The 20,986-nt window shown below is 40.9% G+C and overlaps 2 protein-coding genes across 4 annotated transcripts; both read left to right on the top strand.

The window, feature by feature from the left end:
- The first annotated feature begins 88 nt into the window (after positions 1-88).
- On the top strand, positions 89-3,821 carry LOC117865777 (E3 ubiquitin-protein ligase At1g63170). Its single transcript, XM_034750016.2, has 5 exons — positions 89-705; positions 2,278-2,397; positions 2,492-2,624; positions 2,733-2,897; positions 3,389-3,821. Exons 1-5 carry the CDS (start codon positions 161-163, stop codon positions 3,563-3,565), a joined length of 1,140 nt encoding a protein of 379 aa, XP_034605907.1. The 5' UTR covers positions 89-160; the 3' UTR covers positions 3,566-3,821.
- A 2,006-nt stretch (positions 3,822-5,827) lies between these two features.
- Positions 5,828-20,927, top strand: LOC117862612 (protein unc-13 homolog). 3 transcript variants are annotated; one of them, XM_034746113.2, is made up of 29 exons: positions 5,828-6,118; positions 6,244-6,308; positions 7,088-7,358; positions 7,564-7,627; positions 7,748-7,895; positions 8,522-8,689; positions 8,763-8,861; positions 9,009-9,215; positions 9,358-9,459; positions 9,884-10,111; positions 10,891-10,977; positions 11,640-11,726; positions 11,808-11,993; positions 12,083-12,232; positions 12,797-12,889; positions 13,869-13,940; positions 14,810-14,927; positions 15,441-15,613; positions 16,435-16,501; positions 17,483-17,641; positions 18,181-18,287; positions 18,386-18,463; positions 18,550-18,645; positions 18,806-18,901; positions 18,991-19,174; positions 19,424-19,640; positions 19,796-19,889; positions 19,993-20,361; positions 20,454-20,927. In XM_034746113.2, exons 1-26 carry the CDS (start codon positions 5,959-5,961, stop codon positions 19,573-19,575), a joined length of 3,417 nt encoding a protein of 1,138 aa, XP_034602004.1. In that variant the 5' UTR covers positions 5,828-5,958; the 3' UTR covers positions 19,576-19,640; positions 19,796-19,889; positions 19,993-20,361; positions 20,454-20,927. The 3 variants fall into 3 exon arrangements, with proteins under 3 accessions (XP_034602004.1, XP_034602003.1, XP_034602005.1); XM_034746112.2 differs by having other exon boundaries at positions 19,980-20,361; XM_034746114.1 differs by lacking the exons at positions 5,828-6,118; positions 6,244-6,308 and adding an exon at positions 6,537-6,554 and having other exon boundaries at positions 19,980-20,361.
- The last annotated feature ends 59 nt before the right edge of the window (positions 20,928-20,986 follow it).

Genomic DNA, 20,986 nt, shown 5'->3' with positions numbered 1-20,986 from the left:
CGATCACATTGGAAAAAACGAATAGAAAAAGGAAAAAGGGGGGGAAAAAAGAAAATAGAGAAAAGACTCCAGAGTCCCCAAATCCGTCCCCATTCCATTCCCCTGGAAGACGAGGCCACTTCCTTCCTCCTGAATCCTGATCTCCCACGGGTTCCCCTCGATGGCGACGCCCCGCTCTCCGAGCCCCCGCGCCGACGCGCCCCTCGACTCGGCGCCGCTGCTGGGCGGCGCCACCGGCGGCGGGAGCCGGCGCCGAGGCGGCGCGCTCCGGCGGCCTTCCCTCCGCGGCGCGGCGCGGCTGCTGCGCCGCGGCGGGCGGCGGGCGATGCGTGAGCCGTCGGTGCTGGTGCGGGAGGCCGCGGCGGAGCACCTCGAGGAGCGGCAGGCGGACTGGGCCTACTCCCGCCCCGTCGTGGCGCTCGACCTGCTCTGGAACCTCGCCTTCATCACCGTCGCCGCGGTCGTCCTCGTGCTCAGCCGCGACGAGGACTCGCCCATGCCGCTCCGGACCTGGGTCGCCGGCTACGCCCTGCAGTGCGTCGTCCACATGGTCTGCGTCGCCATCGAGTACCGGATGCGCCACGGCCAGCGCGGTGGGGGGCCAGCGCCCGCCGATGAGGAAAGGGGTAGCGATGGATCGTCCTCGTCCAGCGATGAGGATGACAGGGAGCTTGATCACCGTGGTCGCCGCACCGATTACGCCAGGTAATTCGATGGATCTGCTAGGAAGAGACTTATATTGCTGCTTATGCACAGTACGTGTACAGTAATCTCGATGTAGCGTGTTATTGTCGTTCCAAGTCCAACCTATCTATTAAGTGGACCAGCACTTGTGTGTGGTAGTGTAGTTTAGTGGAAATGTTCAGTGTGCTTATCTTATTTTTTGTTTGGTTTGTGGAATGGAATGAGTTGATCCCTCACCACCTCACCCCTCACGAACTAATAAATAGTATAACCATGAAGAATGGGGTCATCCCACTAAATTTTATAGGATCAACTCATGATGGACAATCTCATCTAGGATGAGGTGATTCCTCAAACCAAACACACCATTAGTTACAGATTAGTTTTGTTGAAGTTAGTATACTGGAGAATTGCGAGCGAGCTTGGTTGTCAGCCACTATGCGCAACACACAACCTGCGGCGGCGTCAAAAAACTGTGGCGCAGAAATCCTACACCATAGGTGTGGCAGAAAAACTGCAGCAGAACACTTATGGCCGCTTAACTTGTTGCGACGTGGCGACCAACCAAACATAGGCTTAAATTTGGTCTGGCGTGCCACGTGTTCAGAGTTGCGTGTGGTGGCCGGCAACGAAACATCCTCTACATTAAAGATCAGTCTTATGTGTCTAGAATTTTCACCCTGGTTCTCTCTTTTAGTTTGGGTTTTATCACAGTTTGAACCAGGTGTTTCTCATTGGTCTGATGCTATGATTAGAAGGCCTTTATACTGGTGCACTATATCTCGATAACATCAATACTATATCAAGTAGAGATTTTGAAATGGTAATGAGTAGCTAAAGAGTCAAGGCAAGGTTACTGGGTCCTAAAGAGGCCCAAAATCCATTTACAGTTTAAAAAATGGATATTTATATTTCTCTCCTGAATGGCTAAATTAAGTCTAAAAAAGCAAGCACTCAACAATGTTTCCTTGTTACATATCAATGCTGTGTTGCAGTGTTCCATAGACTTTTGAAGCCTAATCTATTTGGTAATGGCTTTTAAGTTTAATATGGTCAAGAAATCGTACTGAATGGACTAAGGAGCTGCGTTTTTGGATTTCTATTCTGAAATAAACCATAGAATTTGATATTCAGTTAAGAGATACATTGTTTCATATATGATTTCTGTTCTGAGAGACCAAGTAAACAGTGACAGTGGCCCCATATGCTTGATGTATGAATCACATTTTTTCAGTCATGTGGAGTTGATTGATCCTTTTTTATTTTGTTTTATGGCATGTAAAGTCAACATACTTTGGGATCACTCCTTTAACCCAGGCCATCAAAATAATAAAAGTTTCTCTAGTTATGATTTGTGAATATATTCAAGAAGGCATGCTTCTCATGCTTGCGTATATTAATATAAGCCATCTTCTCATGACTAAGGTCTTTTGTTGACATGCTATGAATTTTGCTTGTATTAACACACACCATCACGAGAAGCATGCTTTCTTGACCTCTTAGAACAGAAATCATAGCGGTTGTAGTTGCAGACATGTAATAATTCCAGTATTTCTTTAACCTGATGATATTATTATTGGTTTAATCTGGCAGTATTGCAAAGCACTTGGAGTCTGCTAATACGATGTTCTCCTTCATATGGTGGATAATTGGATTTTACTGGATATCTGCTGGAGGTGAAGAGGTTATCCGGGATGCACCTCAACTTTACTGGTATCTACGTTTCTTAATTTAACAACAACGTTTTGACAGCATTTTCATCTCATTTTTGTAAGTAAAACATGTTTCTGTATGACTTACTTTGCAGGCTTTGCATAGTCTTTCTGGCATTTGATGTGTTCTTTGTTGTATTCTGCGTTGCTCTGGCTTGTATCATTGGTATTGCTGTTTGTTGTTGCCTCCCTTGCATCATCGCAATTCTCTATGCAGTGTCTGATCAGGTATGGCTTTTCAATTGTCATGAAATATAAGATATAACATGTTAATCAGTTAATGTTGACATGGAATTCTTGCTTAGATGACCATTTACATCATCTCACTGAATATAGGAAGGGGCATCTGAAGATGATATTCGTCAAATCCCAAGATACAAATTTCGGCGGACTGATGAGCCTGAAAAGCAAGATGTTGACCCCATGGGGCCTTTTGGTGGAATAATGACAGAGTGCGGCACTAATCAACCTATTGAGAAAGTGCTTGCAGCTGAAGATGCAGTAAGTTCTAATGCTTGGATTTTTTTTGGATATCATTACATAACCTTAGCCCTTAATAATGCTTGAGTTGCTAATTGAACATCTTTTGAAGTTTGAACTATAGCTTTTACAAGCTCAAGTTATATTTTTCTTTCATAATGACTGATGTGTTGTCTATTGAGTAAGATGGTGCAGAATGACTATGTGCTTGCCTTTAATTAATTTACATGTCTTCATTGAACATTCATGCATCACAAAGATTCCAAGTATCTACCATTTATTTGTTGTGCTGATACATGTTTTCTAAAATGCCATCTTAACATATAGGACTGATGTTCCACCATATCTATTTATGCAATCCCATTAAATTGATTTTGTTTTGAATGAACTATGTATTGCTATAGTGCTGCCAACCAATGTTAGAGCCGAAAGAAGCACAAATCATTTTGTGTGTTATGTATTAGGCACATAATTGTTGTTTTATGAAACCTTTTCTCACTTGATCTGTGCAGGAGTGTTGTATCTGCCTTTCAGCATATGACGACGGTGCAGAGCTGCGCGAACTCCCTTGTGGGCACCATTTCCACTGCACCTGCATTGATAAGTGGCTGCACATCAATGCAACATGCCCCCTGTGCAAGTACAACATTCGGAAAAGCAGCAGCAGCAGTGGAAGTGAAGAAGTATGAATGCCCGCCTCTTGACAATGCCGATCCGTTTCGAGTTCGTGCCTGAGCCGTTGCTAATGTGACTCCAGGTTGTGACCGGTGTAAATTTTTGTATCCAAAATGTGCTGATAGAGTCAATTATGTATTAAAGTTACCCAAAGTGCTGTCCATATGTCGCATAAGTTAATAAATAGTTGGGTGTGCATCTGTATTTACAGTCGGGAATATATGATTAGTTGGACCGGAACTTGTATTATGAGTGATTGAGGCTTTTTCCTGCTTGCTTGTGTCAGGTAATGCTGGTAATATTTCTTGCATGGTTTGTGCTGATAAAGTCCCACCTTGGCCATTGTTTACAGGAAGAACATAGCTGATGAAAGAAACATGGCCGATGGGGGAGACGGAGGAATCAGTTGGAAATGTAGTTTTTTCTTTTCTTTTCATGATTGATGGTACCCACTTTTGACGTTAACCATTGTGCAAATGAAATTAGCTGAAGGCCACTGCTCATGGTCCCACCTATAATAACCGGTTGCCTGCTGCCGAACTGAAGCATTTAACCGAGCGAGGCGTCGTCGGTGGATCTCAGTATCTCACAGAAGGGTAACAAACTGCATTTTCACTACAGTGAAGATTTTACTTTCCCATCTTTCCGAGGACAGGCAGCAGTTTGATTGGTCGGTTTTTGAACAAAGGCCGTAAGGTTTTTGAAACTCGAGCCGGAATGTAGCCGTATTGGAATCTGACGTGCAAGGACCACGGTGGTCGGCGACCAACCCGCTTGCCAGAGACGATTCAAATCGCCCTCTCCGCAGTCGCTAGAGCACGTGGGTGTGTTTGATGGAGGGATGGAACTGGATAGGATCATTCCATATTTGGGTGTGTTTGGATGGAGGGACGGAACCGGATAGGATTGTCCCATTTTTACATATATTTGGTTGGAGGTTAGGTGAGACGAGTATGGTATCAAAGTGAAATATTCCTTAAAAAGGGATGGAACGGTCCCTCCAAATCGGTCGGACCGATCCGTCTCCACGGACGCTGTTTCTCTCCATCCCCCTCAAGTGCTCCTCCCACCGCTCGTCTTGCCGTCCCCCTCTGCCGCGGGTCTCTGCCACCCCTCACCGGCACCGGCGAGTGGGGCAGGGCGAGGCGGACGGTCGGGCAGCATGAGGCGGCCGACCGGGGTTGCCGAGGCGGGTGGCGCAGGGAGATCTAGCCGTCGCAACCGGGGGAGCATGGGAGCACGACAAGCGGCGGCGGCGGCCGGCCAAGGACGTGGGCGGCGGCATTGCTGCGCGGGCTAGGGGCACGGCGGCGGGCGTGCGAGGCGAGCGTAGGGGCAACGGGCAACGGCGCTAGGCGGCGGCGGTGGGGCGGCTTGGCGCGTAGAGGTCGGCTGTGGCGGGCACGGTACGACTCGGCCAAGAGGTGGTGGCCGACGGCGCAGACAGACGAGGGCGAGCAAGAGCTCGGGAGGAGGCCGGCCATGGTTGAAGGGATCACCTGAGGCTGATAATGGATCCGCGGCTAACGGAATACAAACACAGTTTATTTTACTTGTCCTCATCCCTCCAACCACACAACAAAATTGGGACGCCCACACCCTCCAACCAAACACCATCCTAAAAAAGGATGAACCTATCCCATCCGACTTGTCCCTCCATCCAAACACACCCTTGAAGTCGTGAACGCTGCTTCTGCTCAGTGCTCACACGCCAAATCTCGATGCGAATACTCCGGCCCCGTTTTCTTCTGCTGACTTATTTTTAGTACCCGTCACATCGAATGTTTAGATACTAATTAGGAGTATTAAACGTAGACTATTTACAAAACCCATTACATAAGTGGAATCTAAACAGCGAGACGAATCTATTAAGCCTAATTAGTTCATGATTTGACAATGTGTTGCTACAGTAAACATTTGCTAATGATGGATTAATTAGGCTTAATAGATTCATCTCGCCGTTTAGATTCCACTTATGTAATGGGTTTTCTAAATAATCTACGTTTAATACTCCTAATTAGTATCTAAACATTCGATATGACACGTGATAAAAATAAGTCAGCGGAAGAAAACGCCCCCTCCGTCAAAGGGACAGGAGAATTTGAGCGCTGCCGCAGGAAAGGAAAGAATATCGAGAGGAGAACATCGGATCGTGCCGGGTAGGCATCTAGCTAATCAGTGCCCAGTTTTACTGCGTCGCGGGCCCCCGGCGCGGCCGCGCTGCTGCTTCCCGTCTCTCCGTGCTCACGCGTGCGGCCTTGTTCAGCGCACCAAAACCCTGTCCCTCTGCTGATTTCCGCGCACCCCCGCACTCGCAGTCACAGTCGCAGGGCCAGTCTCCTCCCCGTCTCCGCCTCCCCGAGCCGATCCCTTCCTTCCCCCAAACCCTCGGCCTCGGCGGGCACCCATGGACGCGGCGTCGATGCTGGAGGTGTACCGCCGCGACCGGCGCAGGCTGCTCGGCTTCCTCCTCTCCGCCGGCGGCGGGGGCGGCCGCGCGCTCGACCTCTCCCGCGTCGACCTCGACGCCGTCAGCGCCGACTACGCACTCGAGTGCGTTGCCGCCGGTAAGGCTGGCAGAAACCCGTCCGGCCCTCCGTGCCCGCGGACGTGCCCTGGCCGCGATTGTTTTGATCGCTGGGGCGCTATGGGGTGTTGAGTCATCTGATGGTTCGAGTTTTGATCAATCCAGGCGCGCAGTTTGATGCTTCGGAGGCCACGAGGAGGTACTTCGACGAGAGGAGGTACCCGATCATGGTATGCGTGACCTGATCGCTCGAATTTTCCTGTCCATTTCAGCTCGAACTGATCTTCCTCGTTGCTTGTTGGATTATTGCTTTTGGGCCCGGAATGAGTAGTTTTCTATGAAGACAAGCGTTTGGGAGCGGTGGGGAGGACGGGGGCTAAACATTGTTGGATGTTTTGGGGTTTTCCCTAAAGTTCAAATTCTGAAATTTGGTAAAATTGCTGCAATAGGGACATAAGGCATCTTGACTGAGAATGGTATTTCACTTGCACAGAAGTTAAGAAATCATTACAATAAGAGCTGCACAGCGCTTGTCTTAATATGCCAAAATGCATGAGTCATTCCTCAACTGTAAGGAGCATGCTTCCCTAGCATTTTTTTTTAAATTCTGAGATTATTAGTCTGATCCTAAAAACTAACAAGATTATTGCCAGATTTCAGCATTGCAATGTACTAAGGTTGTCACACTGTCAGTCAATTTTTATGTATTCATATCTTATCTCTACCTACTCAATGCTTGACAGCTTGAGTCTCCTCAATCTTATTGTTTCTCAATTCCTTTTGTTCTTTTGACTTTAAAAATCTACTGTTACAGTGAAGACCATGAATTCGATTGAGTGTTCCGTCCCTCCTTCCTATTTACACGGGCATAATTTGGCATAAGGAGCTTTGTCAAGTGCTCTATTGTTACATGTATTTTATGCGGAGCATTATCATAAGTATAGGGATTTTATCCGAACACAATCAAAATTTTCCATTCTGTAATTGTTGTTAATTTTGCATTCAACAGATTGGGTCGCCATCAGGGAACTCTTATTTTCTTCTTTCAAGGCCAGAACCATCTGATTCCCCTCCAAAGGAAGCAGCACCTAGCATTGGCTCCCAGGCACCTCAACAGGAGAACTCAAGTCCAGTAGGGCAACCAAGAGATTTTTTCAGAGATGCTATTAATACCTCAGGAATAGGCTATGGCACGAGAGATGATAATTTGGCAGATATTTCTCCTCAGCAAGTAAAGGAAGTGGATATTCTTTCTCTAGGTTTGCCTAGGTTAAGCACAGGTAGAAAGTTGTACATGCTTCATTTGTACTGTTCTCTTATTCTTCTTTGGATATGGCTACCCAGAACTATAGATATATGAATATAGGATAACATATAGATTGCTTTCATGTTTTCTATTCTGTTTTAAGAAGACCAAGTGTGTAGGGATAACATAATTTGTTTTATAGACCTGATTCATCTTTTCCTTTTTTTTAACTCCTCAAGAACTGTCTGATGATGATATGAGAGAAACAGCTTATGAGGTGCTTCTCGCTTCTCTATTTGTCAGGTAATTTCAACAAAACATGTGTCTGCCTGGATGTTTGCATTTACTACATGGTGCGTCTTCGTATTTCTAATATACATTTACAATTCTAACTCGGCTTCCTTAATAATACATTACTAACAGCGGAAAAGTACACTTCTCTGAAGAGAAAAGGGAAAAGAAGAACAAATTCTTGAAGGGTCTAAGGACAAAGACAGAAGTATCAAATTCAACACCTCAGGTGGAAGATGGCTATGCCCACATTCTTGATTTGATCCGAGTACAAATGGAGGCAAGGTCTTATTCACAAACTGTTCACTTTCCTTAGTTTAGCAAAAAAAAAAGGGGCTATTCGCTCTCTGCTTGTCTAAAAATAGATGGCGATGGTAGCATAACTTAACAAGATACTGCCAAATTCTTTGCTGTAATATGCCATATTCCCTTTATTTAACAAAATATTACACCAACTGATTGGAAAAAAGTACATCCTCCTAGAAGCGCCTAGGCGCTAGGCGGAGCCTGACTGCCTGCATAGAGCATAGCAGCTAGCGTTTTTTGAAACATTTTGCTTGATGTTAGTGTTTTTAGTTCCCTTTCATTTCATTTTTGCCATTGCTGAGTACCAGTGTGCATTATGATCCTAGGAAGCAAAGTTCTTACAGAGAAGCTTTTCTACTTGAATTTTGGTCAGCCCTTTGAAAGATATCATTTTTTTTGCAGTCCTCGAGACTAAGTCTAGATTTTACATACTGTTCATAGGACAAATGATTCTCTATTATACAAGATTAGAAGTTTTTTTTTTGCCTCTGTTTTATTCGTTGATCATTTCGAATTTACTTGCTGAGTAATATATCTTCATTACAAGGCTCGGAAATAGTGTAGTGACTAGTGAGGACTCATTAGTCAAAATTGTTCCAGATTTCAGAATCTATGGATGCATTGACTAAACGAGCTTTAAGGCATATTAATTTGAAGATGCTGAAAGGACAGCTTGATGTGCCTCGTATATCATTACAGCTCTTAAGTTCTGTTGGCAAACTTGATTTTCCAACCGAAAGATTGCGTGTACAGTGGCAGAAAAGACAGGCAAGCACCTTTGATTGTTTCTATCTACAGTATGGGCATCTGTCTTACTATTGTCTCTGATTCTGCTATCCAGGCAACTGTTCTTGAAGAATTACTTCTGTCCTCAGCATCTCTTGAGTATGATATGAGTGAAACATTGCAGATAGTTCTCTCTAAGCTAAAAGATACAGAGGCAAGAACTAACACCCATATTTTATATCATTGTGTATTAAGTAATGATACTAGTATATCAAAAAACACAATAACTGCTTAATCTCTCTTCACAATGGACTGATTCCCAGTATTGGCTTCATTCTATATGCATTGTTAACTATTCCAGGACTGGGTTGTGAGTGTTCCTGAGGGCCGCGTCGAGGTCTTGACTATCATTGAAAGATATAACTCAAAACTTTCTGCACTGACCAAGAAGTTCAACCTTAAAGAGGAGACCTACCATTGGACCCATAACTATCATGTCAACTTTAGGTTATATGAGAAGTTGCTTTGCAGTGTATTTGATATTCTCGAAGATGGACAACTTGTAGAGGTTTGCTTTTCTTTATCCACTAGGTGTCAATATATCCTCTTTGGTCTGCTAAAAAATGATCACAGCTTGTGGACAGTAATGTGGCATTAGTTCAATGGTTGCATCCTGAGTTCCTGAATGTGCTATCTAATTTTGCTACCAGGAGGCTGATGAAATACTGGAAACAGCAAAGCTAACCTGGCCTATACTGGGCATTACTGAGAAGTTGCATGGCATCTTCTATGCTTGGGTCCTTTTCCAGAAGGTTTGTTTACTGCTATTGTTTGGCCCTTCTCCTTTCTGTATACCATCTGCTGTCCCTTTTCTTGATAGCATGAACCAATGAGTTATGAATTTGTTCCTCATCCATCATGTTCTCTGCATTTCTTTTGTTGCAAAAGCACCTAGAATGTCTGTAGGCAATAGGAGCTAGATTTTTGTTGACATTTAGAGTGGACAGATGTTATGGTACAATGATACTTCCATTTGAATAGAAAGAGTCTGGTGTTCAATCAATTGTCTTTTTGAGTCATGATTAAATCAATTGCCTTTGCTCCACTTAGGGGTTTGCAGGGAAAACTTCTTTTCTCCATTCATTAAAATAACCTTCTTGACACCTGAGTATTTTTATTACTGTTACCTTGTTTGTCCCAGTGACATGTTCGCATGATTGTTTTTCTTCCATTCAGTTCGCTCAAACTGGGGAAACTCTTCTACTGAAACATGCAAGCCTCCAGATACAGAAACTTCTATTGCATCACGACATTGAAGAACTAGAGGTGTATACAAACAGCTTTATTTGTTCTGCCGATGCCTGTGGTGGTGACAGGGCTCTAAGTTTGGCTGACAGTGCCCTTCTTAAAATAAATTCCTGGTGCCGCAGACAACTAGAGAATTATCATGCACACTTTAGTAAGGTTTGTTGACATCCCTTGTTTGGAACCGTATATCTTTCAGCTCATGTTTTTTGGTACATCAAAGCATCAATTAGTTTCTGGATGTGCCTTCCTGTTTAGCATGCTCATTAAGAAAAACTGTTAACAAATGCTACATATTTTACTCTGATAATCATGTGAGTAAACAAATGCTACCATGTGGTTTTGCCCATTACCTAATCAGCTGATCCAACGGTCTAAACTTTTAACCTTGATGTCATGATTTGACAAAATGTTCTCATATGCTCGTCCTGCACGTTTATTGTCGGAGGAAGCATGTAAAAGAATGATATTATTCCATGGATAATAGCCAGTCACCTAATTTCTTTTTACCATGGAAGCACAAGTTTAGAATCCACAAGGCTGTTGCTGATGTAAGTAGGCCATCCTTTTATTATTTGCGTGATGAACTTAATTTTTAAGAGGTCTGCATTGTCCATACAATTGACAAGTTAACGAAAAGGAAAAGTGTGATTGTGTAATGCTACCTGCATCATGTGAATATAACTAGTATCATAGTATGACAGTCCTGATAGTATGCAATTTGTAACAATTTGGAAAGAAGGGCTTGATGATTCTCCTTTATTGCTTGCATTGATGGTACATAACCTATTTAAATCATTATCATCTTGGGATCTTATCTTCTTAATATAATGATGTGTGGTTCTCATGCATGCTGGAGGAAGAAAAAATCTAATCAGTATTGTATGATTTGTTTTGTGACATTTCAAAGTTTATTTTTACTCGATCTCCTGTAACAGAAAAACTACTCGATCTTTGAGGCCACACTGAACTTGGCATTACTTTTGGTGAAAACCCCACCTGAGGATGATTGTGAAGAAGTCCTGGTTAGATCTCTAATGTTTTTGCTGTGTACTTGTATGATATGCAGCATGCATCCAAACATTAAAAGAATTTTGGGGTTAACTCCTCTCCAATCTCCATAAGTGTTATAACCCTGATTACCATTAAGGAGACACTTAGTGTTAGCTTAAATAGCATTATAGTTATAAACTATTCTATTCAATCAGAAATGATTGTGTGTCTAATAGATGCTAAGGAAACATTAGATTTATCTTTAATATTTCTCATGATATAACATAAATATGTTTCTTGAGTTCTGTATAACTTTTGATCAGACCATCAAAATCATGTAGCATGGAAGATCTGTGTGTTAATGAGATTGGAACTCCATGTTGCCTCCAAGTTAGGATTTTTACACAACCTAAAATTCTCTATGACAGCTCCAATTTCATCCTTCAGTTTCGTGGGAACTCTTTACTTGAACGTATCCATACTAGATCTTTCCTCAATTGTTTCAATGATAAAGTGTGGATACAACACACAGTGGATACTTTTTTTTATCAATGTTAGGATTTGATTCCTCGATCCTTCTGCAATCCATTTATTCTTCCTTTTATGTTTGATTTTGATCTCTTATTCTCCTGCTCAATTGTTTTATGAGATTACCTTTGAAGTTTTATGCTTGATCTGTTTTGGATCATTTCAGCTCATTGAGAGCCCAGTTGGGAGTACACCAGAATCAAAATTGGTTCATTTACTCATTGTCAGATCCATTCACGCTGCATATAAGCAAGTGAGTCGACAATCCACGTATCCTATTTTTAAAAGTTCAATTAAATAATAAACAGTACAGTGATATTTTATACTTCATTAGGCCCTAATTTCATCAGACGGACGATCAGAAACTGAAATTAAGCATCCATTGACAATCCTTGCAAATGAGCTAAAGTTGGTGGCAGAGAAAGAGTGCAGTGCGTTCAGTCCAATACTTCACAAGTACTATCCTGAAGCTCAGGGAGTAGCTCTAATTTTCTTACACATGCTGTATGGAAAACAATTGGTTAGTCCAACTCCTTTTCCAGCTGTGGTATGTTTATTCTTGGATTCTGGGGACTTGCATTTACGTATAGGATTGCTGTTGGCTACTAGGAACTATTCTTGGAAAGGACAGATCATTTGGAAAACTCAAAAGAGATACTGGCAGCATCGAATAATTTTGAGCTCTTTATAGCTGAGAAGCTTCGCTCAGTGTACGGGGAAGCAGGGTCTTCATTCTCCAACTATTTAAAGCCCTACATGGTAAGGCATCGCAATGTCCTTTATGTTCATGGCAAGTACTTTAATGTTTGAAAATGGGCGTAATGTATTAAATTGACTCTGCAGTGCTTCCTGTGTCTTGCCTTTTTTTGTGATTTGTCAAGGAATCTTGTCCTTTTCCCTGCAGTATGGTTTCCTACAGAATGAAACTTCTTCTGTAATCTGTTCCATGATTTGATATTGCACTAAGTACTATGTAGCCTTTAGTACTTAAGTTTGACAGAATTCTGGAATGAAGTGGTTTATCACTGTGGTCTCCTTTTCGGCTGCCAAATCTCCTTTTGGGCTGCCATTTGTGTCTGAAATACTTTGTGGTTTTAGTTGTCCAAAGATCTTGGCGTTTGTCTTTTTTTCTTAACATCTCATCAGTTTCTGTTCATTGCTAGGACAAACATCCATGAATAACATCAAGCATTTTTTTCGATAATATATGGCTTTGCTTGTTTTTTGGGTTTACAATAAGCTTTATTGTAATATCTTTCTGACATTTTACATTTCCATGGGCACATTTACATCTAACAAAATGACACCTCTGAAATTCAACAGATAGGTTGCTTATCATCACCTCTTATTCTCCAATGGCTGCATGCTCAACATGAAAATGTCTTGGAGTGGACAAAACGTACTATTGGGATAGAGGTTTGTTATTCCAAAGAAAGTTAACTTCTACTTTACTTTACTTGATGTGTAAAATGTTGAGTAGTTGTAGCATGCTATTTAGCAGGGGCATATGTTGTCATTTCCATCCACTTTTCATTGGACTTGGTGACTCTGCACATAATGGTTGTGGACTTATGTTGTGAAGTGGAGGGCGTTGTTAATTGTGCATATGTGCTTGCACTTCATGAAAATTATGTGACATCCGTTTTTGTATAGAAGATAAGGGGACTTCTATGTATTTTTGGTAAAATAAAATTGTACTGTTGTTACTCTGTATCTGGTACCATTAAAATTGGTTGTATCTAACACACCACAATATTCATGTAGTATATGCAATGATTAGTACAATACAGTTTTAGGTGTCAAATCGATAATTGCTGTCAGGTCGAACCTTGCTCCCCCTCCCCCCAGCATGCACACAAAGAATGAAAAAAAAAATGAGCTCTGAATTTCATTCAACAATATAATTTAGTAGCTAAAGTAGATTTTGATCAATTTAGGTGGGTCAAGCGTTGCATGTATGTGATAGCAACTGCCAGTCTGTCCAATGTTTTATGTGGCCTGCTGACTACTGTTACTTGCCTCCTTGTATAACCCGACTGTAGAGCATCCTTTAGTTGGCAACATTCGTTTGTGTCTGTTGCTTGAGCGCATTTTGCAAAGGGTGCCGTTGTTTATTGCAGTCCGCTTCAGGCTTAGCAACTGAGAGGTCACGTTGTTCAATTCCAGAAAATCCACAATAAAACACCTACATGAACTTCATGGGTGCCATACTGTCTGACTAGCAACCAGTTGCCGACTGATACCTGATTACCCCAGTTAATGAATTTAAACTTCACTATGTTGGATGTATCTAGCTAACTTTAGAAACTTTGATCAGAAGTGCTGGCTCTCCTAACTGTCTGATTGGCCATTGCAACTGATCACAAGTCTGTTTTTTGTTCATATGTGGGCATAGGACTGGACGCCTTTATCAGTTCATGAGAAACAAGCAACATCAGTGGTAGAAGTATTCCGGATTGTGGAAGAGGTCAGTTTTTTTGTTGATTTTCTGCATAATATGCCCCTTTACTATGTAGTGAAGTTTAGAACATTGATATGGTGCAAACTTCATCTGTAAACATTTGATTTCTTAGGAAAAACTCCAAATAACTCCCTTCAAGTGTAACCAAAGTACAGATAACCCCCTAAACTATTTCTTGTTTCAGTTTACCCCTAAACTATGTTATTTGGTTTGATTTACTCCCTAATACAATTTGTCTTTTTTGTTTCTCCATGTGCAATTGGAGTATCAAGTTAAAATTCCGCGAGATGATAGCAGACATCATGACACATATTAGAGAAATACATCATAATTTTTTATCATTATTTTGATAGGGTAGGACACTTAATAACAAATTAATCATTACGATATAAAATTATATGAAATTATGATGAAAAATTCATAATAGATTTTCTGGACATACATTGTGATGTCCACTACCACCCTGCGAAATTTTAGTAAAATCAACTTGTGTTTGGAGAAACAAAAAAGACAAATTGTATTAGGGGGTAAATTGAACCAAATGTCATAGTTTAGGGGGGTAACTTGAACCAAAAAAATACTTTAGGGGGTTATCTGGACTTTGGTTATACTTGAGGGGAGTAACTTGGACTTTTTCCGATTTCTTATTTGTAGCCTTATTTGATCCTAAGTGCAAGCAGAACATCTGAACTTCCATCTTGAAGATAGAAGCTTTCTGTTACATATTTTCTCCAGTTACTTTTTAACCCAGTGCTTTGATTATAAAACTGAAATTATGCTTTGCGTCATTGTTCGTTCGTAGCTTAATGCATGCATATTCTGACTATCACCGTGATATTTGTTTTGGGGTGCTTATTTTATCATTTTATGCGCAGAGTGTTGATCAGTTCTTTAATACGAGCCTACCTCTCGATATTGTCCACTTGCGAAGTCTACTTATCGGAATCACTAGCAGTCTTGAAGTCTATTTGCTTCACATGGAAAATCAACAAGGTATGTGCCAGGTTTTGGATAGACATTGATGCACAATATTGGGTCATTGTTTTTGTTACGATATATTAACTGCTGTATTGCAAACTTTTCAGTTAACTTGCATTCCGCTATTTCTTCCTTAGTATAGTTCAGAACATCTCGTTGTACAAATAATTCTGTTTTGTGTTTTCATGACAAACACATGTCGGTTTTACAACTTGCAAATATTTGAGTGCTTCGTGCACTATCTTTTTCAATCATAAAATCTGATAGCAGTGGATCTTAAAATTAGCATAATTTCTTGATTGTTATTCATTGTCAGCATCAGAAACCTCGATATTGGCAGTGGTGGTGGTCTCTGCAATGCTATATTTGCATATTTCGAATTGTTTGTTCAATGCTGTGGGCATATCTCATAAGTAGCATAGGTGTTTTTAATATTACATTATTTTCCCAAAAAGTGTGACCCCATGAAGAATGGCTTTCCAGAAGAACCAGGAAATAACTGTATCCATTGTTGTCTTCCTGCTGCAGTTTCTGGATCTACCCTGCTTCCTAGGGCTCCAGTCTTGACACGTTATGCAGAATCAATGAATCCATTTGCAAAAAGAAAACTTATTGAACCTACAGTTCCTGAAGAAAAGGTGGCTACTAAATTGAACAATTTGACGGTGCCTAAATTATGTGTGAAGCTCAACACCCTTCAAGTGAGTTTTTGATTGACTATCCTTTTTCTATTCATTTCCGCTTGCCGTAGAATGAATATTATTTTATTAGACTTTGAATCAACAAAACACATGCTAAGATTTCAGGACGTGGCCCTAGAAACTTTTCATAGAAGTCTGTTATGCTGAGGCACTGTTTTGTCTAACTTTTCATAGAAATCTATTATCCGAGATGCTACTCCTCTCCTTATATTTCCCCTCTTTGCTAATGCACAGGCATGGATCTCATCCACCCATGCATTCTAATTCTATTCCTAATTAAGAGCCTATGACTCCTTCAGAACCAAGAATGTTTTTTTAAAGGATAGGATTTATATCCTATATGAATTATTCCTGTATTTTCCTTTGAAATGAAAGGATTGGGCCTATGAATTTACTATGGAATATCTCAGTTCACAATAAGTTAGACAAAACCTTACATGAGACCCATCTCATAGAAAGTTTCTTTTGTCAGAGCATGTTTTTTGTTTAGCCCTTAAATGTCATGTGTGGCAGTCTAGGGTTGTTCTTGAATAAGTTCCGCATCAATAAATCTATTTGAAGTGTAGTTATGCATACTCATTTAACATTTCAAGATTGGTTATCAAACGTACTTGGCATCACAAGATGAATATGCACTAAATTAAAATCGAAAATATATTTTGATTATTTTTCTAGTCGTAGGGCCTTATTTTAAATCTTGTACATGGCCCTCCGAAATTCAAGTAGGGTCCTTCATGAAAGTTGCTTCCATTATTCTTGTTGAATTATTACCATTTAAGTCTTATTTTCAACCTGATTCTTCTGTTCCCCAAATGCCACAGTTCATCAGGGACCAACTTGATGCTATAGAAGAAGGCATCAAACGATCCTGGATCTCTGTCTTGTCAGGTAATCCTCCTTGAGTATATTCCTGATTCCTTTTATGTTGACGTAGCTTGTTATTCAACAATATATTGGTTGACTAGCTGGAACAAGTTCTCTTGATACCCCTTTTGACCTTTTTGCAACTTGGTCTACCTGCTTCTTGTCAAGCTGGTTCTTATATAACTTTTATCACACTCAACTAGTACTTGGTAGGCCTGTTCCAAAAACAAAGAGCAAAAGATGCCTTACGGCTCAGATTTTACCGTTTCCAAGGTTTATCCGATAAATATCTGAGATGGATCGCCTGGATCTGTATATATGTCAGTGACTCAATGGATTGGGTTCGTTTGGTACAGTTTGACCTCTTTAGGCTGTCTGGTTTACCAAATGCCACCTCCATTTGTGGGATTCCTTTCCCTTTTTTATCAGTGTTGTTGCATTTTGATTTTGTAATTGTATGGTTGCGAGATTAATGAACAAATTGGCACAAGTGTATGCTTGGCTAAACAACTGTTTTCGAGGGACTTCATATAGGTTATCACTTTTGAAAAACATGAACCCAGTTTATGTCCTGGACCTTTTAAAAAAAACTTGACCTTCGGGGGTAAGACAACCCTTGCTAAGAGAAGACCTTACACAGGTCGAGAAAACCCCCTTACACATGGTCCATAACCCCTGTGAGACTACTGCTGGGCTGGCGACCACTGCAACTACCACCAAGTAGGAGGGCCCAAACCAACCACAGCCGCGAGCCGACCTGGGCTAGGCCTTGACCTGATTTTTTAACCCTAGCCTAAAATTCGGGGAGTTGAACCCAGGACTCTAGGAGTGCTACTGAGACCATCTAACCAATTCAGCTAGAGACCCGTAACGGACCTTATAGACTTGTAACAGACTGCACACAAGAGTTGCGAGTTAATCTTGCATGTGAAGTTTGGCAAGCTGAATGTTGTGGATAGTAAGACACAAATACCTATTCTATTTGTTCCTGTACTTCTTCTGCAGCTACCAGATTGTTGGACTATTTGTCTTGCATTGCTAGTGGAAGACCTATTTCAGAAAACTCATCATCCTCTGATGAATCGATCGATGAGTTGTTCACAATTTTTGATGATGTGCGAATGACTGCTGTGAACATAACTGACACGATCTTGAACTTCATTGGTAAGCTACTAAGACTCTAATTAGTTTCCGCTTCACAATCTTCAGTTTTATTTGCCCTTTGCAATCAGGGAAATAGTTTTTAGACTTAGATTTCTTTGTACTGGTTCCTTAAATTTCTTATGTTTATGTTTAGCTCTACTGAATCCGCTAGAGTTTACTGTTAGATTCATCATCAGTTCGCTGTAAATGAATCTGTAATTTCATGTGCCTTATGCATGGATCATCATTGAGAAAAAGAGTATCAAACAATTCAAAGTTTCTATATGGCATGCTCTTGTAATTATCAGGCTATCAGCTGAACCGCAGTTTCTCGAACTGCTGCAGTGAGATCAACCTCTGTTTTTGATAAGGTCCATTGTTAGATACATGATGTACTATCGCTGTAACTTTGTAGTCTTATTGTGTTAAATGCTTCTTGGTAAATAACTACCAAAATAATTTTCATATTCATGTAGAAGGAAAAAAAACTCTTATATTTCTGTTGTGTTTCCTGATATAGATTAGATGAGTAACAAGTTGCTGAAAAAACAACTTTGCAGGAACAAGGGCTGTATTCTATGATATGCGGGACTCGCTTCTTTTCTCCTTGTACCGAGACAGCGTTGAAGGAGCACGCATGCAGATATTTATCCCTACAATTGATCAAGTAGGGAGACCAAACTTGAGATACCCAGGCACCTACACTTTGTTCAGTTTAGGTCCTTGCTTTGCTTCAGTAATTGTTGAACTGGACATATGCTGCAGGTTCTTGATCAAGTATGTGATTTGATTGTCGATGTTTTAAGAGACCAAGTTGTGCTCAGAATATTTCAAGCTTGCATGGTATAAATATCTTGCTAATGTCCTGTTTGTCATTGCAATTGTTAGATAGCTAAAGTAAAAGGTTTTCTTTATCTAATCTTAATTAGGAAGGACTCATTTGGGTCCTTCTGGATGGAGGCCCATCCCGTGCATTTTTGGAGACAGATGTGGACTTGATGCAACAAGATCTTGCTATGCTCAAGGTATGAACAGGGTTAAAGAATATATTATACTTACCATGAGTGAAAGAAGCAAGAATCTCGCAATAAATACAGCTTATCATTTCAAAAATTTGTCATCTTGCTGAAACCTATCACTTATTGACATGATTTCTTTGTCCTTGTCATTCAAATTTTCTCCTAGGATCTCTTTATAGCAGAAGGCCAAGGTTTACCACTAGATGTAGTTGAAAGGGAGGCTAAACAAGCTCAGCAGATATTGGACCTATATATGCTGAAGGTCTTGTATTATTATTTTTTACTTTATTTTTACTGCATAAAACTTTCTGCAGTAACCAACTTGCTTAGATCACACTTACTGGTCTTCAGGCTGATATAATTATTGAAATGCTGATAAATGCAAGTGACCAAATGTCTCACCATCTTGAAGTTTCAAGTGCTCGAAGAAGACATGTACATGATGCACATACCCTTCTTCGAGTTTTGTGTCATAAGAAGGATAAAATTGCCTCTACGTTCTTGAGAATTCAATACCACCTTCCAAGGTCGTCAGGTGAGATAATGATCATGATTTGTTGTGGCTTATAATGTTTCTCGCTGGTAGGAAAATAGATTCTGTGTCATGCATTCCATTGACATTGAAGGACTTAGGCAATGCTACCTTGCAAAAACTTATATGTTTATGGAAAATACATGCTAGAAAGTCACACTTGCAGTTCACCTTCAATATTATGCGGTTGTGCAGAATTAAAGTTCCCTCGAGTCCGGTTCATGAAATGACGGGCGTTCCTTTATTTTGCAGATTATGATGACCTTCCTGTGAAGGACGTGTCATCTAAAGTACCTATGTTTTCAGACATGCTTAAGAGAGGTACCTCATTCAATTGGTCAGAGACAGGGCAGCAAAGCTTTCGGGTTATGAAGAAGAAACTGCAAGAAGCTACTTGGCAGTAAGATATGTCTTGCTGAGAAAACTCTGCTTGGTTTGCAGATTGCCCCTTCCATAAACGCAACAGAAGGTATTAAAAAAAATCCATAACACCTGGATATGCAGTAACATTATTTTTTTAGTGTTTGTAGTTCATATGCAGTGAGTGTTCTTTTGTCATTTATTGTCACTTCACACTTATCTTTACATTTACATATTGCAACTGAATGGGCCTTCTCTTTTCAGTGAGCTTTACTACCAAAGTAACTCTTCTCTTTCGAGATAAGGCGTGGGTTTAAAAGATATGTACTGTACCTCTGCTATGCTAATTGCAATACAAGTAAGACCAATTGTTCTTTTTTATTTGTGTATTGGAATATCAGTTGTTCCTTTTAATGCTATTGATGAGTGCTCTCCTAAAATATTGAAGGTTGCATATTCAGTATGATTTTCAGAAGGGTCAACACGGTGCTCACTCTATGGTCCTAAAAGCATATATACTTCACAAACATCCTGAGCCTCAGAATTCATGGAAGTGTGCCTGCAGAGCTGCATATGGAGTCAGTATATGCTACGAAGAAAGAAACATCCCCTTTGCTGTCCAAGCATCACACAGCCCTTACCTCATTTGATGACATTTGACATTGACAGCAGATGGGTAATTAGCAACAGGCTTCAATTGGCCACTTCAAGGGTTTACAGCAATGGAGTTGTACCACAGACTGTCATTCTACTGCTTAAAGAGCTTTATTTTTTGGAAAGATAAGAGCTAAATTTTTGCCCCAGGCAAAAATAAATGAAGCACCGCGAGGGTCAGCTACTCGTACTAGCACCACCAAATGTCCATGAAATTTGCCAAAGCAAAGAAATAGCAATAATCAGGTGCTTTTGTTTTATCTTGCAGGGTTTTTGTTTCGAGGAGAAGTTGACTGTTCCACCTGCAGCCTGCAGGTACCAAGCTGGTGGCCTATTTATACCAGGTACTTGCCCCCAGCATGATCGGCATCATTTGTTCAGAAAAGATTAGGTTGGCAAAGTTCATGCCGAATAAAAACTTGCAGGACCTGGGAACCCTGGGTGTGCTTTTCGTAGTCTGTCTAGCTATAAGCACGTTAGATGTTTAGTTCTTTTATCTTCCTGCCTACATTCTGTATCGAAAATTTGCTACTTCCGTTTGATGAAATTTTACTAGGACATTAACCCACATAGTTGCCAAAATATCAGTTGACTTTAGCCTCAGTGGTTGAGCTGTGTTTTTACCTTCTGGTCTTTTTTGTATGCGTGCTATATGTGTCCAGTCAAATAGTCATGACAAAACAGATGTATGTTTTCTGCGTCTCAGCAATCATGTACCAACTTGATCGGGCATTTTATTTCATTATTGGTTGTAGGAAAATTATTTTGGAGGTAGGTATAATCTGTTCGCTTGGATTAGAA

This window comes from Setaria viridis, chromosome 7 (genome assembly GCF_005286985.2).
Source record: "Setaria viridis chromosome 7, Setaria_viridis_v4.0, whole genome shotgun sequence".
Taxonomy (NCBI): domain Eukaryota; kingdom Viridiplantae; phylum Streptophyta; class Magnoliopsida; order Poales; family Poaceae; genus Setaria; species Setaria viridis.
Note: the sequence above shows the minus strand (reverse complement) of the source record. Positions and strands in the feature narration are given on the sequence as shown.

What these genes read in the sequence shown, in the direction of transcription:
- LOC117865777 (XM_034750016.2), top strand. Translation starts at nt 161, where the DNA reads ATGGCGACGCCCCGCTCTCCGAGCCCCCGCGCCGACGCGCCCCTCGAC. An exon ending in GATGCACCTCAACTTTACTG is followed by an intron (nt 2,398 to 2,491) that starts GTATCTACGTTT and finishes CTTACTTTGCAG; the next exon opens with GCTTTGCATAGTCTTTCTGG. An exon ending in TCTATGCAGTGTCTGATCAG is followed by an intron (nt 2,625 to 2,732) that starts GTATGGCTTTTC and finishes CACTGAATATAG; the next exon opens with GAAGGGGCATCTGAAGATGA.
- LOC117862612 (XM_034746113.2), top strand. Translation starts at nt 5,959, where the DNA reads ATGGACGCGGCGTCGATGCTGGAGGTGTACCGCCGCGACCGGCGCAGG. An exon ending in CTTGGGTCCTTTTCCAGAAG is followed by an intron (nt 9,460 to 9,883) that starts GTTTGTTTACTG and finishes TCTTCCATTCAG; the next exon opens with TTCGCTCAAACTGGGGAAAC. An exon ending in TGCTGTATGGAAAACAATTG is followed by an intron (nt 11,994 to 12,082) that starts GTTAGTCCAACT and finishes GTTGGCTACTAG; the next exon opens with GAACTATTCTTGGAAAGGAC.